We start from the raw sequence: 16,140 nt of genomic DNA, 5'->3' as shown, positions 1-16,140 counted from the left end.
TCATCAACATGGTTCTTTGTCAACTAGTTCAAGACGAGGCCAAAATGGAATTATAAAAAAAATTGGTCTAAAGAGTTTAGACAGTACTTCCCTTGCTGTCGGAAACGTGACGACTGCATGTCTATTATGTTTTTTTTTCGCAGTAGATTTCATTTTTTTTTTGAGTCACCCGGTATATGCAAATTCAAAAAATATTAATGGAATGATAAATTACAAGTACAGACCATTGATTAAATACATATGTATTTAATCAATGTACAGACTCATCATATTTTGTACATTTTACATAGGATTTATTTGGCAAACTTTTGAGCTGACGTCATCAAGTTTTTGGAGGGGATAACCAAATATATTTTGAGTAAAGATTTATGATGCTCTTTATAGCCTTAAAATATCTGCAACATTTCAAAACATTCGGATTAGCAAATTCAAAATTAGATTGCAAAATGTTATTTTATAATTTTGATTTTTTTTCCAAAAATCTGGACGTTTCGGGTAAAAACTCAATTCGGAGTCGTAAACTACATTATTTTATACAATTTAAAACCCCTTTACTATGTACAATTTTGAAGTGACGTCATCATATTAGTGGTGGGGATGATTAGACAAATTTGGTTAGCGTTTTACCACCTACATGATATTCCTAATATAAGTACAAAATTTCACAACAATCGGTCAAGTACTTTCGGAGATTATCTGCGTAATAAAAATCCGGGACGGCAGACAGACGGACAGACGGACGGACAGACGGACAGACAGACAGACGGACAGACGGACGGAAATGGGAGACCTATTTCTTCGTCTTCTAGGGGTCATGAAAGATCGAGAAAACGTAAAGTAGAAACTCGGCCGACGGACTCGATTACAATACTTCTTTTGCTTACGCTCGGGAAGTAAAAAACTAAAATAAAAACGTTAGAATATTTAATTATTTCAGAATCGACATATATTTTTTAAATACAAGAATCCAAAATGTAAATACTCATGGTATATAGATCCACGGGGGAACATAGCGTGTTATTACGACTTGTCCAATAATTTTCTCATTTTAATTTATTATACCCCCATACACAAAACTGTTATAATTGTCAATTATTTATTCTATTACTTCTGTAATTTTTTTTATTATTTAAAATTCAGAAAAAAGCTTTAAGGATAATTTGTAAAATTAGTTCAAGAACTTCTTGTAAAAATTTTTTTCAATCTCTAAATATATTAACACTACCTTGTTTGTTTATCTACATACTACACTTTAATCTATACTTTTGATAATCAATCCAAATTTTTGTTAAACTCTGACAATCATTGCTACAATACAAGAAATCGCAGTCAATTAACTATTCCTTATTGCCGTTTGCAAAAGATACAACATACAACAGTCGGTAAACTTCATCTCCGTAAAATTGTTTAATGCTGTACCGTGTACTGTCAAATGTCTTCAAAGAAATTGCTTTAAAAGTAGAATTAAAACAATGCTGCAATCGCATAGTTTTTATTGTATTAGCGAGTTTATAGACTTTGTGCTAACGGAAATTTAATGTAGACATTTAAAGTGTTTGTGAATCTATACATGTTTTGTGTACAATTTTATATGTTATACAATTATATACTTTCTGACGAGCTTTAATGTAGTTGTTTTATATATGAGCAATACATTTATTATTATTAAACCGCGTACGCTATCTCCTTTGCGCCTTTTTATACTGCGAATTAAACGATATTTTTAAATGAATGTATTTTAACCCAGTTTAATTTTAATTCTATGGCTTTAGTATCTTTTGTACCTCTTTCAGTCAGTACTATTTTGACCTTGCTACTGCTTGCCTAGAAAAAATTCTCTAGGAAAAAGTTAAACTTGGCCCCGCCCACCCACCCGTTCTCTCATTTATTTTTATCTTGAAATACGAAATAAATCTTATAACAAATAGTACAACAAAAAAAGTTACGATTAGATATATATATATATATACCGGTGTCTGGAAAATGGCCGATTAACTCTCCGCTACGCTCTTAAAAATCAACTGGTGAGTGTGGGAAAAAAATAAAAAAAATCCTTCCTACATTTTGGTGGAGTAATAATGATTTTAAAATTGGTTTTTTGCTACGTTTAACAGCTAAACAACTCATTCATTATCACAATAACTAGTAATAAAACTTTTAGTTAATATTTTTCTCGTCCATGACCATGTTTAATTACCATTTCACTTAGAATGCACAAAGATATGGTTGTGTTGTTTTTGTAATAATTTGATAAAATTCCATTTGACAACAATGTTTGCCTGATATAAAGCGAAGGTGGATTTCAGTCACCATCGTTACTAAGAAACCAGAAAGTAAGCCGAAGGTATTCACGCATTAGATGTGTGCTGTGTTGCCAATTTTACTTTTATAAAATTACATTTTTTTCGTAATCTACATCATAAAGAATTTTTTTATTATTTTTTTGGGACTCCCGAAACTCCCGTATATAACGTACGCCATTTTCCAGACACGCGGTATACATATAGTGCTCATTGTATCAGTTCACACTCCCACTCTATAGAAAAACATATAACTAACCCCGCCCACCCACCCGCCTCCATTTCGGTGACTAATTTTATCTACTATGAATGAAAGGTGGATCTTATACAGAAATAAAATTAGTCGCTAAAATGAGAAGACGGAGGGTGGGCGGGACTAGTACTTGCTAAGATAAGACTGATTTTGGCAAGTGATATATTCTGTAAGAAAATAGAGGGTGGGCGGGCGGGGCTAGTACTTGCGATGATAAGACTGAACAATATTAAGAGTAGTCACTGGAATGAAATGGGGGAGGGTGGGCGGGGCTATTGCTTGCCTATAATAGACTCTATAGGAAAAAATTAACAATAAATACTAAATAATTTTCTCATTTTAATTTATCACCACCATATATATTTTTGCACAAAATTGTTATAATTGTTAGTTATTTGTTCTATTACTTCTGTATTTTTTTTATTAAACGGCGTCTGCTACCTTCTTTGCACCTTTTTATACTGTGAATCAAAGTTTATTTTTAAATGAATGTATATTAAACCAATTTAATTTTAATTATATGGCTTTTGTGTCTTTTGTACCTCTCTCAGTACTATTTTGACCTTTTGTCATCCATATGGTATTACAAAAACCACAAAAACATTAAAAATACTAAAATATTTACAAAAATTTCACACTGGCACAACAAAGGTACATATTGAACATTTTTTAAAACTATGTGTCAAATTTGATAATACTCTGCAAAAATAACACAAACATGAGTGTATATATTATACCTATATTTGGAAGAAATTCACCCCGAACGTCAATCCTACGTATAAACCTGCAGGATTCTATATATAGCCGCTTTAACACACAAATTGTCTGGACAATTGCAACAAATTTAAAATACAATGGATACATTGTGATTCATGAACCCTTTTACTCAATATCACTTTAATGAAGTTATGTGTATTATTAAAAATGCAGGAAATGAAAAAGTAGATAAAAAGTAATGAATAACTTCATATTTTAAGCACTATGATAAACAAGTCAAGCTACAAGCGAATCCCTACAGTTGCGAAAAGAAGAAACTGTTTAATCAAACACTCATAGATAACAACGCATATGCTCCATTAATTATGAATTTCTCCCGAATAATAACTGACATCAAGATAAAACAAACGTATAAAAACGCTAAGCGTTCAATGATGATCAGTTCCAAGTGGTTACTCTTCCGAACTAGAGAGTAAGTAGCAATACATGTTCATATTTTAGAAACAATATATGTGTGTGCCGTTTCTAAAAATTTGTAAATTTGTTTTTAGAAACATGAAGGCCGCTTTCATCCTCCTGGCTATTGCCCTCCCGGCAGCCTATTGCTTCTACTTGCAACCTAACGTGCATTACATGCCCGCAAGAGTCAATTCTAGAAGTGCCCCAGTTTACAAGCGTCTCGGTGATATGTTCCACCGCTTGCATCTTGCCAGCAGACGTTGTGTCAATACGTTTGACGAAAGCTGTATCAATGACAACATTAATGGCGCAGCATCGGACGAAGGGTTCCTCAATGGAGGCAGCGGACCAGGAAAACGCTGCGTCAACACTTTCGACGAAAGCTGTGCTAATGGAGACATTGACGGAGCTGGAACTGACGACGACTGGCTCAATGGCGGAGACACCCCTGGCAGGAGATAATTTACCTATCGTTTGTAATTATCACAAGCAATTAGTTTGAATAAAGTTTAATATGAAGAGATCGAGTAGTTTGATGTGCGCGTGCGCGGAAATTAACAATTAACAAATACACATGCGCACGTCGCTGACTTTCTGAGCAAACGTCCGCTGAACACTTCGAGAAACAGCGTCGGCATCCGTTGAACCTGAAACTCGGGCGATAGAGCCAGTTTTTCTTGAAGTGCCTTAGGTGACGGAAGTCATACACTAACATGAAATTTACCCGCGCTTTGTATCTAGCAAATGACTTCTACCTTTTTTGTCTTATAATAATTATGTCTTTGTTGTGTCGAAAAAGGAACCAAATTTTTTGCTGCGAGGGCAAATTAATTCCTTTTAAATCTAAAATTTGCATTTGATTAATCAGTAAGAAACCACACAACTGGTTGAACCAGTTCGGATTGGTGTCATACAAACACGGTTGCAATTTTAAACGGAGTCGGTCCTTAATTGCCATCAATAAGATAACCGTCTGCGGGCACTGGTAAAATATAGCTCTGCTACCCAAATAATAATAATAACGTTAGTCTTTAATTATGCGTTATCGGCTTATTATTACGATTATTAGCGTTCTTCATTTGCCAGTGTGCATGAATTTAATAAAGCGAGTACGATCTTAGTACTACCACTTTATCGACACAACTAAAACGGACTATTAGTACTTTTCAAGAGTATTTTCTACGCTAATAGTCGCATCCGTGATATAAATAGCTGCCGCCATAAACTCTAGATACAGAAAAAAACACTCTCAGATAGCAATAAACACAAATTGCAGGTAAAACGGAAACAGTACGACATGAAGTTTTTTCGAAATTCTTGCGCCGGAAATAGTTTATTATAGCGATTATTATATTTGCATAAACATTTGTGGATCGAGAAAAGTGGTCTCGGCGCCAGACCTTTCCAAAATACGACCCCCCCGTCGAGACATCGCGGTACCACCATTTTAGTTATTTTTAATTGACATCTCATTTGAAAGTCCGCCGCTTCCGGTTTTTTAACTGTGCTACTAAGCAAGGACTCTCTAAAATTTTGACAAAACGGAAATTGGACACTCAGAAGCGGCTCAAGCCCGCCTCGGAGCGATTTACGGTGATACCGCCATGAGAAATACCAAACCATGCATACTTGGCACACCAATCACACAAAAAATTTTTTGTACTCATTCCGGATACTGATAACGGCACCCAAAGTGCACACACTATTTCGGTACTCGTTATAAATACATCGTCTTGAAGATTCTTCGATCTAATGTCCACTGCGCACTCACGCGTCAGTTAGTACCTCCCATCATTATTAAGAATCTGACATTTTGGAACTTGTTTATAGGAGACATTTCTGTTACGTGAACTTCCGGACGCAACAGGTGCGGAATGCACGGTCCCATACAGGTCAGGTATGAGGAATATCTTCGATCCATCCCTTCGTTTCCGTTTTCTCTTCAAATTCGGTACTACTTGATAAAATTCGGCGAGAAAACAGAAACGAAAAACCGGTATTTAAGTGAAGACTGTTTTCGATGACGTAACGTTGAAGAATGCGAAACCGCAGCAGGCCTAACTTCCACTGCCTAAATCCGGTACTGGTCAAGCACAGTCGGTACCATCATGCTGCGACTTCTCTACGGACTTCTTTCACGACCGGCTTTAAAAGCGGTCGCCGGAAATCAGATCGCTGCTAGATTTTTTAAGGCTTGGAACGAGGTATTCGTTCTCCGAGCGTGGGCGATGGGCAAGGTGAGATATTTAAATCGCGAAAATGGTACTTAGTGGTACTACTAATGAAAGGAGAAGCAGAGCACGCATTTTGATGCCTTGTGAAAGAAAAGGTGGGGTGACGCTGCTTTTTAACGAATGAAAGCGCCTACGTACCGTCGTACCGAAAGATATCGGCAAATATGTTGAAATTTATGTTGAGCACTTTGATTTTTAGATTACTTTTAAAAGAGAAAGATAATGAGAGGTGCCTATATGGTGATGATTATTTCAGGCTCAAAAACATGTCACACTAAAAATGCATTTTCGAATTTCTACACTTCGTAGAATACGAAAATGAAGGTTTTCCGTTGCCGTCTTTCTTTCTGTTGAAAATTTCGTAAAAAGCGAACCTTCAGAAGTAGAAAATCGACTATTTTAAAATTCGAGTTTGGGTTTTATATGGAAAGCCATTTTCTGTGGATTTTTTAATTTTGGATTCGTTGTGAATCTGAATGCTTGCGCCTCTTGTCCTGAATTTGGCCTTGTAATTAAAATTATATTTGTTGAATAATAATAATATTGATAATAATAAAAAAAAAATGGTGGCAAAGGGTTAAATTGTGTGTCGGCGGAATCAGTAACTTATAGTTAGCGGAGTTAGATATTACGGACGAACGCACACGCAGGCACCTATACAACGTAGACATAGTGGAATTTGCACACAACAACCGGCTTTAGGCATCATTGTTATTAATAATATTAAAATAATGTGAATATTTTTCGTAGAACAGAAATAATAAAAAATTCTGTGAACAGAATGAGTAAGCAGTCATCACAAAGAAAACAAAATATTGTAGCAATTAATGTTGTTAAGTATGGATTTTAGGAATTAATGATGAAATTAAGTCATCTCGACAATTAAAATTTTCTAGGAACAAGTTTTTGTTTGAATAATTATGATTTAAATTGAGAATGTTTACGTGATGTGTTGCACAGACAACACGTTATAAAAATAATAATAATAATAATAAAAAAAATTGGAAGTGGTGTGTTGTGTGCAACGAAGGAATTCAGGGCCTCTGTCACTGCCGGTGACGGCATAGTTTAAAGTGCGAGCAAATGCAATAACCGGGGTAATTAAAACAATTACGTTAGGAGTTACGTAGGAAAAAAGGTGGCCGGTGCGCGTCAAATAATTAAAAACAAACAATTAATCGATCCGATATGAAGAATAAATACGAAGCGGTCGCCTTTCACTTTTTCTCTCGGCCAATCGAACAAAGAACCGAAGTCAGTTTACGTTTGATAACGCGTTTGGTAGAATGTGCATGAATCGGCGTACGTATGAATGAAAATTTTACAATTACAAGAGTACGACCGTGGTACCATTCATAAATCCGGGCACCCTGCGCAGACAGCCCCCACTTCGGCGACAGGTGTGCGCTGATGTGCAAAAAAGTCGAAAAAACCTTACGCAATCGTGCTCAAGGCTTTGGTCTTTTTTCATAGGTGGTACCGGAGGAAAAGGGTGGTACCCTTGGCGAAAAATCCCGTTAGTGGTAGTGCGAATCGGCGAGTGCGTTGCGTCTAGGGGGCATGCCTGGTCCCTGATCTGTCTCCATTCATGCTCGCTAGTAGTACCTCTGGTAGTACGCTCTGTGAAATGATCAAAGTAGCACTAAGGCATAGTCTTAGCGTTACGCAATTCATTCATATCGGTACGCCGCTTGCGGTTCAGTGTTTGTGCGTTCGGACTGTGTTTTTGCCAATACTCGACTGATCGGATGGAATTTTTGTATGATGTATTTCGAAAGTGTCGTCGTTTTAGTGCTTTTTTCGATTCAATGCATCTGCTCGAGATTACCTTTGGAAGTTTTTCAGCACCATCCGATCGAACACTATGTTCATCACCATAGACTTAATCACAATGCGGGCTTTCATCGAAAGAAAAACATCGATTTCGACAACGTTAAAATTTTGTACCAAATTGGGGTAAGCATTTTCGTACATTTAAAATTTAAAACAACTTTCTCATATTTTATGGGCGACTTTACGCAATCAACTGGAAACACGACCGTCGTTACATATCCAAAAAAACAATTCGTTTGTTTATGTTGTGGTCATTCTCGGTCACAAATACTGCGGAAAAAGAAAACGAAGCCTGCAGTACCGCATAGAATATTCATAATTCAGATCCTGAGTAATTATCAAAAAAAAAACCGCGATTTTACAAACATCCGAAACCATTTTTTTCCAACGATGATAGCGTCTTTCTTGTTTGAAAAATCGCAAAAATCGACTCTGAAACCCGGAAAGAAAACCACCGGAAACTAAAAACATTACACAAAGCAATTTACTGACTCTAATGAGAAATCCCATTTAAAACATATTGGAAAACGCTTTGATTAATTACTTTAGTGATTTAACCCAAATCTTTGTACACATCCGCAGCAATTTTCCCAAATACCAACAACTTTAAAATTACCATATTACAGCATCCAGGAATGTTCTTTGTTTCATCGCTATAGACATCCACTCTCCTTCAAATTGTTTCTATTTTTTTTTCTCGCAGCAGCTCTGCACAGGTGTCCAAACACTGAAAGCTCGACCACGTGACATAAAAAGATCAGAGCTTCAAATTTCGTCGATACGGTACTGGTACTACACGCTTGTCCTCAATTAAAGCAATGAACACCTACGCTTCCAATACTTTCACATAACGATCGCTTCCAGAATTGATCTATTTGGCATTTTTACGGCGATTAGGCAACATTGTTTACCTAGCGATTCATAACAATAACACTCATTTGCATACCACAACAACAGCGAACATTTAAAATTTAAAAGTTACGATTTTAAATGTTAATTCGAACTGTTGCGTCATTTACTTACTCGTGGTAACATTCACGATTTTGAGAATTTCAATTTGTCGTTATTTTTTGATTGTAACTTTCAAAGGTTACTAGGTTAATTATGAAATTATATCGAACGGTACGACGATGTGCTCCGCCATTAATCTTCATTTAGCGTTAAAACGAAACAACACTGGACTGACAATTTTAGGGTTATCTTCGAAAATTAGTCAAGACGAATGAACAGTTAAACAGTAGCTGTTATTACGCGATTGGAATGTTCAGTCGTTTTGAACGAACTGTGTGAATTAATGGTTACTGAAGTTAACGAGTGTTATTTAAATGTTAACTGTCTCAAGTAGGTGTAATTGCGGCAAAAATGGTTTGGCGTTTTGGCGTGAATTTAAAAAATGCGGTTGAAAGGACTTCCTGGGGGATTCTTTGGATAGATGTGTACGAGTCGCGAAGGTTTTATGTCGGCTGACAAAAGGCAGCGAGCGATTTTAAAAGAGCGGAAGTACCGGAACCCAGGACGGGCAAGAGAGCGATTCTTAGCGTGGTCCTAAATCATTGCGGGCTATTGTGGAGAGTTCAATGGGGAGGAAGTGAATTGAAGCAGACCTACGTATCCGCATTTAACTAGCAATATTTACAATAGCGATAGTTGCGTCGGTTCTAAGAAACGCATATAGAAAAATGTCGAGGCTTCGGTCACCGGAACTGCTTTTACGAGACAAAAACCATCATTTTTACGTATACGTAACGATGATGGGTTGGAAAATTACAGCAGATCCGGTACTAAACGGGTTTTACGAAACTCCTCGAGTAATAAGAAGAAAAATGGTGTTTTTTAAAAAAGTTTTGATGGTAGCGACGGTACTTGGCCCCGCCTCTAAATACGGGACGTCGTTAATTTCGGGCTATCTCCTTATCGACGCTCCGAGTTAAATTCTAAAGCCCGGTAGTTAATTTATGTTTATGCCGTCAGATTTAATCTCCAAATCTGACTCAGGTAGCAGCGTACTAATTGCGAACGTTTCTCGGAACAAACCGAACCGGATTCAATTTTCGCGCTAATCGCGTGACCCAAGATGGCGCGCGTTAATTGCCAATCGACTCCTTAGTTCGAATTAGCGACGTATCCGTTCCCATGGCGAAATCTAGAAGGAAAGCTTCCGGCCAAATCTGAGCCGGCGGGGGAAGGGGGCGGATGGAGGGTGCCGGCATTGTGCTGGGCGGCTGCCTGGCCCACGACCAGCCGAGCAACTGGTCGATTTTCCCACGGCTGGCAAAGACCAGACGCAAGGTGTACGGTCGTGGGGCACCCCCTAAGAACACCTGTACGGCCGCACCGCCCTTCCCTCCGGCTCTCAACCTCGGATATCATGTTCGGCCATTCATTGTTTTCACCATTCTTCAAACCTGACGTCTGCCGCTAATTTAACGACCGTTGATTGATGAGCGTTTTTTCCGCAGACGTCCGACGCTGATCTACCCGAATGTGCACCAAGGGCGATCTGCAACAAGCTTGACCTCTACGACGCCCCGTGGATCGAAAAACAGTGCAGGTGCGCGGGGGGGAGGATGTGTCCTCTGGAACTCCAAACGGACGACGGATTCACTCTGGCGGACAAAACGAGGCAGTATAAGCTCTGCGAGCCCGTCAAGAAGATACCAAAGTGCAGGTAGGTTCAAGGCAGCGGTGCGAACGGAGCTCCGGACGCGTTCGAGCTGGAGTGTGGACGTGTCCATCAGGGGCGGCTTGTCCTATGAGGCAGGTGAGGCAGTGCCTCACCAATGAATTTTACGCCTTATTAGGATTTTTATTATTTTATACGGACACATTTCGGCCAATAATTTGTGTCTTTTTTCTAAAATTTTAAAAATAAATATAGAAAATTATATTCTTATTTTTATCTCGGTAGGTACTCGTTGCTCCCTTAATTAAACAGCGCGCTTAAACACTCGGCACAACATGTATTTTGTGACGCGAATGAGGCCGACTCGAAGCTTGCCTCTACAGCATATTATATAGAAATCATGTCGTTAATAGGCAAGCAACCTGCAATACACTTATAAGCGGTATGAGTTGAAAAAAGACAAAATTGAGGCTAGCCTCATTTCCGTGCTTGCAAAAGAGATGGACAACTATATTATTTGCGCGCGGGGAACGTGCGATTGCAATGCAGTCTGCATTCGCAGGAGTATTCAAAATTAGGCCGTTGATTGTTTTGCCACAAATCTGTGTGTGTATAAATTGATTCAAAATTTCGGTAACAGAATTTTGTCTTAAAAGTGCCTACGTTTGCGTGGGTCGCGTTAGTGCTTTGTGCTTGTCATAATTTGATTTCGGTAATCGTTATTTAAGATTACGAGTAAATCGGAATTTTTCTCTACTAACGTTAAATGACAATGGCAGTTCTGTTTTTTCTACTTTCACGTATGATGATAAATTGTATGTAGTTAAGGAATTAAAACCGCCGGTTCCTGATTTGAGTAAATCGTTAATTGATCCATAAAAAAAAATTTAAAATAAATCCGTATTTATATTTTATATTTTTTTCATTTTGTTTTTTGTTATAAATCAAATTAGCTTTATTTTATGTTGTATTTGATCTTTTTCGATATGTTTCCTTTAAAGTTTATTTTAATTTTGTTTTTTGTTAGAAGTTATATTAGTTTTTTCTGACCACGCTTCCCTTTCCTTTTGTCCTGTCATTCTCATCCTTTCCTTGCAAGACCTCCTTACACCTTCACCTTGGTTCTTTGTGGACAGTTAAATGAGTTTACAAATTTGTTTATTTGACTAAATAGAAAATATTTAAGTAAACTTGATTTATTTATATTTTAGAGCGTTTTGTGCTGTGCCTCATCAATTTTTCAAGTCATGAGCCGCCCCTGGTGTCCATGTTTGTGAAAGCTTGTTTATTGCCAAAGTTGCCACTGTTGGGTCCAAGGGTAATTTAATTCGTTACAATTTTATGCAACTAGGTCTCTTGTAAGAAGCGTGTTTGGTTGCATAACCGACCAAAATGATAAAATTTTTAGATAATTGGGCTAATCTCCGGATGAATGAAAATTGCTCTCTTCTATCCAGCCTAGAACAAGTTGCGAGAGCACATTTCATTCATGTCTGTTTCCTTTATAGGTGTGGCAAAATTAATTATCTTCATTAAGTTAGTCACGATTTTGTTGCATCGATAGCTTGTTCTGTTTCGATTTCAAAACTATGTCTCTAAATTTTCGCACACCTTCTTCAAAAGATGATTTTATGCGATCTATTTATGCTTAATAGCTTCCAGTTTTAGCGGAAACGACATCAACTTCGTAACGAAATGACGCACTTGATTTCTTTAATGAATTGTTTTTGTTCATAGTTATGAATAAATTCGAAATTACGCTCAAGTGAAGAATCTAATGAGGTATGCCTTATATCCTGGACTAAAAAAACTTTGATTTTTTACTCTAATTATAAATTGATGTACTCCTTCCGAGAAAAGAAAGGGTTAAAATAGTGCGTACAAATATCTTTGTCGTCCATTAAAGTACAATAACTTATTCAGAATTCTCACAAGTGCACAGTTCTTACTAACGGAACTTTTTCGATTTCCTAAGCCTAAGGGCATCCGCTTTAAGATGTTTCACTATAGATTAATGTTATTGTAATAGTACGTGCACAGAAGCAGTCGCAGCACGTGTAGTTCACTAATAGTGGGTCAGCGCTTTTTCGAACAATCTTCGCACTCTCTGAGAGAGCGCAGCGAGTCCACTGACAGTTTTGTGTTTCAGATTCTTCAGAGACACCACTTGGACGATTACCTTGTTCGCGAACAACGTGACGGAACAGATCGTTCAATGTCACTGTCCGAAGAACTCCATGACGTACTTGACAAAACGTCAAGCTGTCCATTTGCCGAATGGCCAGGTGGCGTTTCAGTATTACTTTTCGTGTTCACCGCAAGCCGTAAGTGACTTGAGGCGTCCTAGACACATGTACTATGTGGGTTTTTTCAGAGACTTCGCTGTCAGCGTAAGGAACCTTGCCGCTTGTTTACCGTACGCAAACGTCAAGAATTTTTGGACGAAGTGAATGTGAACAGTTTGTGCCAATGTCCTCACGCGCATCGATGTCCGCACCACCATATGGACTATGGCGTAATCGCGGGCAAAAGCTATACAGAGGAAGCTATTAAAACATACAGTGGTTATTGCTTGCCATCTTAGTACGTTGTCGTGAGATGTCGTTATGTACCGTTTAACTCCGTTGAAATATTTTTTTGGCGCGTTTTTTGCTAGACAGATCATTATGTAAATAATTATTTTATTGAAGCCGTTATATATAGGACAAGAGCCGCCATTTGTAAAGACATTGTATATTTTAGAGTATTAAGCGACGTTTGAAACGTAAATTATATTATAAATAGGTAAGTCGAGTGCCTCTTTGATTTGCAGTTTTTGTACAATTTTATGTTATTTTTTTAATATGTATCAGTGTACAAACGTATATAAAAGTATGTTATTTTTATAAACATTTTGACTTTCCTCTGAAAAATCCCGTGCTAAAAAATACTTGTAAGTGAAAAACGAAGCACAATATGAAGTTAAAATATAGTGGATATGCAACACATTTTACGAGTCTAAGTTTTGCGGGTTGCATAAATCTCAGGTATAATTTTGACCGTAATTTGGCGTCCGCAGAGCACATTTCTCTCCACCCGAGTCTTCTCGATTTACGCATTCTTTATGGCAGCAGTTGGCAGCTTGTATTGAACGATTTTAAGTGGGTACTTGTGGGTCAACTAAAAAATGGTTTACGCATTAAACATTTACTGCTAATAAAACCGCGGAAAATAAACGAGTGTTTTTGCGTCAAATCTGTTATTAAACTAATCAGATAGTACTTTCGGTGTGTAATTTCACCGTCCCGTTTGGACAAAATTCTGATTAAACTCGTTATCGTTGTAATTTATGACATTTCTGTTGGAACTGGGTGCTAAATGTGGTCATTACGAAGGAATCCTGTTCAGTTGACACATAAAGCTTTTAGAGAATAAAGACTTTTTAAACTAATTGCAAAAAATTATAGCTCGTATGACCGTAATTAGGAATGAAACGGACAGAAAATACAGGCGAGCTTTTTAATTGTAATCATTCTGTCGAGTTGGATTTTCCAGTTCAGTTGTTTTTTGGACGAAACATTCAAACATTGCTGTGGTCGCTGAAACCACACTATTTACGGCTTTGTCGTAAAAAACGGTTGTTGAAACGTTTAAAAAGTTTTATTAATATTACAGCATGTAACTATGCGCAGCTGCTAATTTAATATTGCGCAAAAATAAAACAATTTTTGACAATAGGTGGTACCTAGTACTTCAAAACCCTTTTTGCGTGGAAGGAAGTTAATGTAATACGTGAGTGCAGCGCGACTCAAACGGCAATAATGGATCTCCATATCGCATTAAATCTCGATCTAGAAACCCAGATGAATACCCAACAAATGGTAGGTTATAATTCCTGTAATCGGCAGTACCGTTTCGGTTTGCGTAACTATTACCATTAATCACTAAAACAATTGGATGCAGGGTTCTAAGTAAGAGATCAAACTAATCTTAAAGGCTCCAAGTATAGATCGAAATTTATTTCCCACGATCTTCGTAAATTACCGTGAACGGTATTTAAATTTATAGGAAGAGAATTCGTATTTAAGTATTGTCCTGGTAAATTACCTCCAGCATTCAGCAAAACGTCCAGAAATTGAGTTAGTTTTTTCACGGATACAGTTAGGCTTCGTTCCTAAACGCTAAGCGTGCGATTATGTAGGGCCACCTGAAATCGCTTTTTTGCGACAACCGCTCTGACGAATTCACAATTCGCACTTTCGCGGGGAATTTTCGCCCGATTTTGGGTCACAATCGACGAAATCGATTTCGCAACGGTGCAGAACTGTGAAAGAGAAAAAAGATACGGACAGAAATAGGCCCTGCGAGGAGCACTGCGGCCCGGCGAACAAGAACAGGCCCGGAGAGATGCGCTGCGGTTCCCAGAAGCGATACAGGGTGTCCAGATGGTGTCACCGGACAATACGAAATCGCGTATTATAGAGACATTTCTCATTCCGTTATTTTATTATGTTTGTGACGAAGCTCGCAATAAATGTCCAGTTATCGGAGACGTAGAAGGTTAAATGCAATTTAATAGACGTCAAGACGATTAGTACTCTATTATCTTCACAGACATAAAATGTTTTGTCGTAGTTTTAACTCCTCGCATCTGACTTGATTATTGCTCCTAGCTCTAATTTCTTAGGGTGCTTATATTTGCTAGAGAAAAGTAAAATTTCTAACAGTAATTTTGCAGGTAGAAAATTGTGCTAAGATATCGTATTTCTCTGTCGCCTACACATTTAAGTAGCGCGTCGGTCTTTCCGGTTCGAATCGTTAAAGTTATTGGGTAATAAAGTAAATTTTTTCAAAACTGACCGAGAGAACAGACGTTTATTAACCCAATTGGAAGCTGAGAGTTCCGGATAGACTACAGCCGCTAATGGGATTTTAATGGTTATTTTAACTTCTGGAAGAGTAGCTATGATCAAAATGTGATTTTATTTCACTTGCAAAAGAAAAATAGCTCGCTTCGCTCGTGATGATTTTTTACGACATACACAGTTCATTTAAACAAATTTGAGTTTTGTTTAATTTAATAAAGGTTTCATCATGGAGTGTTGTCGTGCAGGAGTGGCATGATCAGAAATGCAGTGAATGAATTTTTTGTCGGTATGAATCTAAATGTGGGTTCGCTTATTAAATAATTTTGCCTTATTATGTAACCGACTTTATTATTAGCGTTTTCACTATCTACTAATTGTGGACGTTTGGTGTTTAGACAGTAGTCGTTTTAAAAGCGAATTATAACTGCTCGTCAGGTGTGTAAAATTTTGTGAATTTGTTTTTGTTTGCAAATTTGTGTACAGTTATAAATGGCGATGTTGTTGAATTGCAAGCTTTGTTTTATTGGCCCGTCAAATCTAGGTTACCTCCATTTATGTAGCAAATCCTTTTGTAAACAAAGTGTAAATGTACAAAGTGGAACAATAATTTCTTGAAACTGAAAATAAGATTATAAATCGTCTTATTTGAATACAGCTGTGAGGCGGTAGTAACCTGATAATCCGTAATTATCGCGATTCAATTAAATCAAGAAATTTCGCTGCGATGCAAATTTGAGACGACGTTAAGGACGTCCCAGATTTATTGATCCTCCGAGCTTCCGTGTTAAAATTGTTACATCCGTAACAAACGGGTTAAATTAAATTACGATTATTGTCTTTAGATTCATTCAATGCAACGAGGAAACATTAATTT

The 16,140-nt window shown here is 37.4% G+C and overlaps 2 protein-coding genes across 2 annotated transcripts; both read left to right on the top strand.

Moving 5' to 3' along the window:
• The first annotated feature begins 3,653 nt into the window (after positions 1-3,653).
• LOC135131200 (uncharacterized) lies at positions 3,654-4,252 on the top strand. Its single transcript, XM_064058795.1, has 2 exons — positions 3,654-3,742; positions 3,822-4,252. Exons 1-2 carry the CDS (start codon positions 3,702-3,704, stop codon positions 4,189-4,191), a joined length of 411 nt encoding a protein of 136 aa, XP_063914865.1. The 5' UTR covers positions 3,654-3,701; the 3' UTR covers positions 4,192-4,252.
• Positions 4,253-7,327: 3,075 nt separating this feature from the next.
• Positions 7,328-13,308, top strand: LOC135131198 (protein giant-lens). Its single transcript, XM_064058791.1, has 4 exons — positions 7,328-7,919; positions 10,256-10,464; positions 12,569-12,743; positions 12,794-13,308. Exons 1-4 carry the CDS (start codon positions 7,725-7,727, stop codon positions 13,001-13,003), a joined length of 789 nt encoding a protein of 262 aa, XP_063914861.1. The 5' UTR covers positions 7,328-7,724; the 3' UTR covers positions 13,004-13,308.
• Positions 13,309-16,140: the final 2,832 nt, after the last annotated feature.

Source organism: Zophobas morio, unplaced genomic scaffold, assembly GCF_036711695.1.
Source record: "Zophobas morio isolate AGI-343-1 ecotype UQ-CSIRO unplaced genomic scaffold, CSIRO_AGI_Zmor_V1 ptg000019l, whole genome shotgun sequence".
Lineage (NCBI taxonomy): Eukaryota > Metazoa > Arthropoda > Insecta > Coleoptera > Tenebrionidae > Zophobas > Zophobas morio.
The sequence above is the reverse complement of the archived record's forward strand: the minus strand, read 5'-3'. Positions and strand labels throughout refer to the sequence as shown.

What these genes read in the sequence shown, in the direction of transcription:
- LOC135131200 (XM_064058795.1), top strand. Translation starts at nt 3,702, where the DNA reads ATGATGATCAGTTCCAAGTGGTTACTCTTCCGAACTAGAGA. An exon ending in TTACTCTTCCGAACTAGAGA is followed by an intron (nt 3,743 to 3,821) that starts GTAAGTAGCAAT and finishes ATTTGTTTTTAG; the next exon opens with AAACATGAAGGCCGCTTTCA.
- LOC135131198 (XM_064058791.1), top strand. Translation starts at nt 7,725, where the DNA reads ATGATGTATTTCGAAAGTGTCGTCGTTTTAGTGCTTTTTTCGATTCAA. An exon ending in AAATTTTGTACCAAATTGGG is followed by an intron (nt 7,920 to 10,255) that starts GTAAGCATTTTC and finishes TTTTTTCCGCAG; the next exon opens with ACGTCCGACGCTGATCTACC. An exon ending in AAGAAGATACCAAAGTGCAG is followed by an intron (nt 10,465 to 12,568) that starts GTAGGTTCAAGG and finishes TTTGTGTTTCAG; the next exon opens with ATTCTTCAGAGACACCACTT.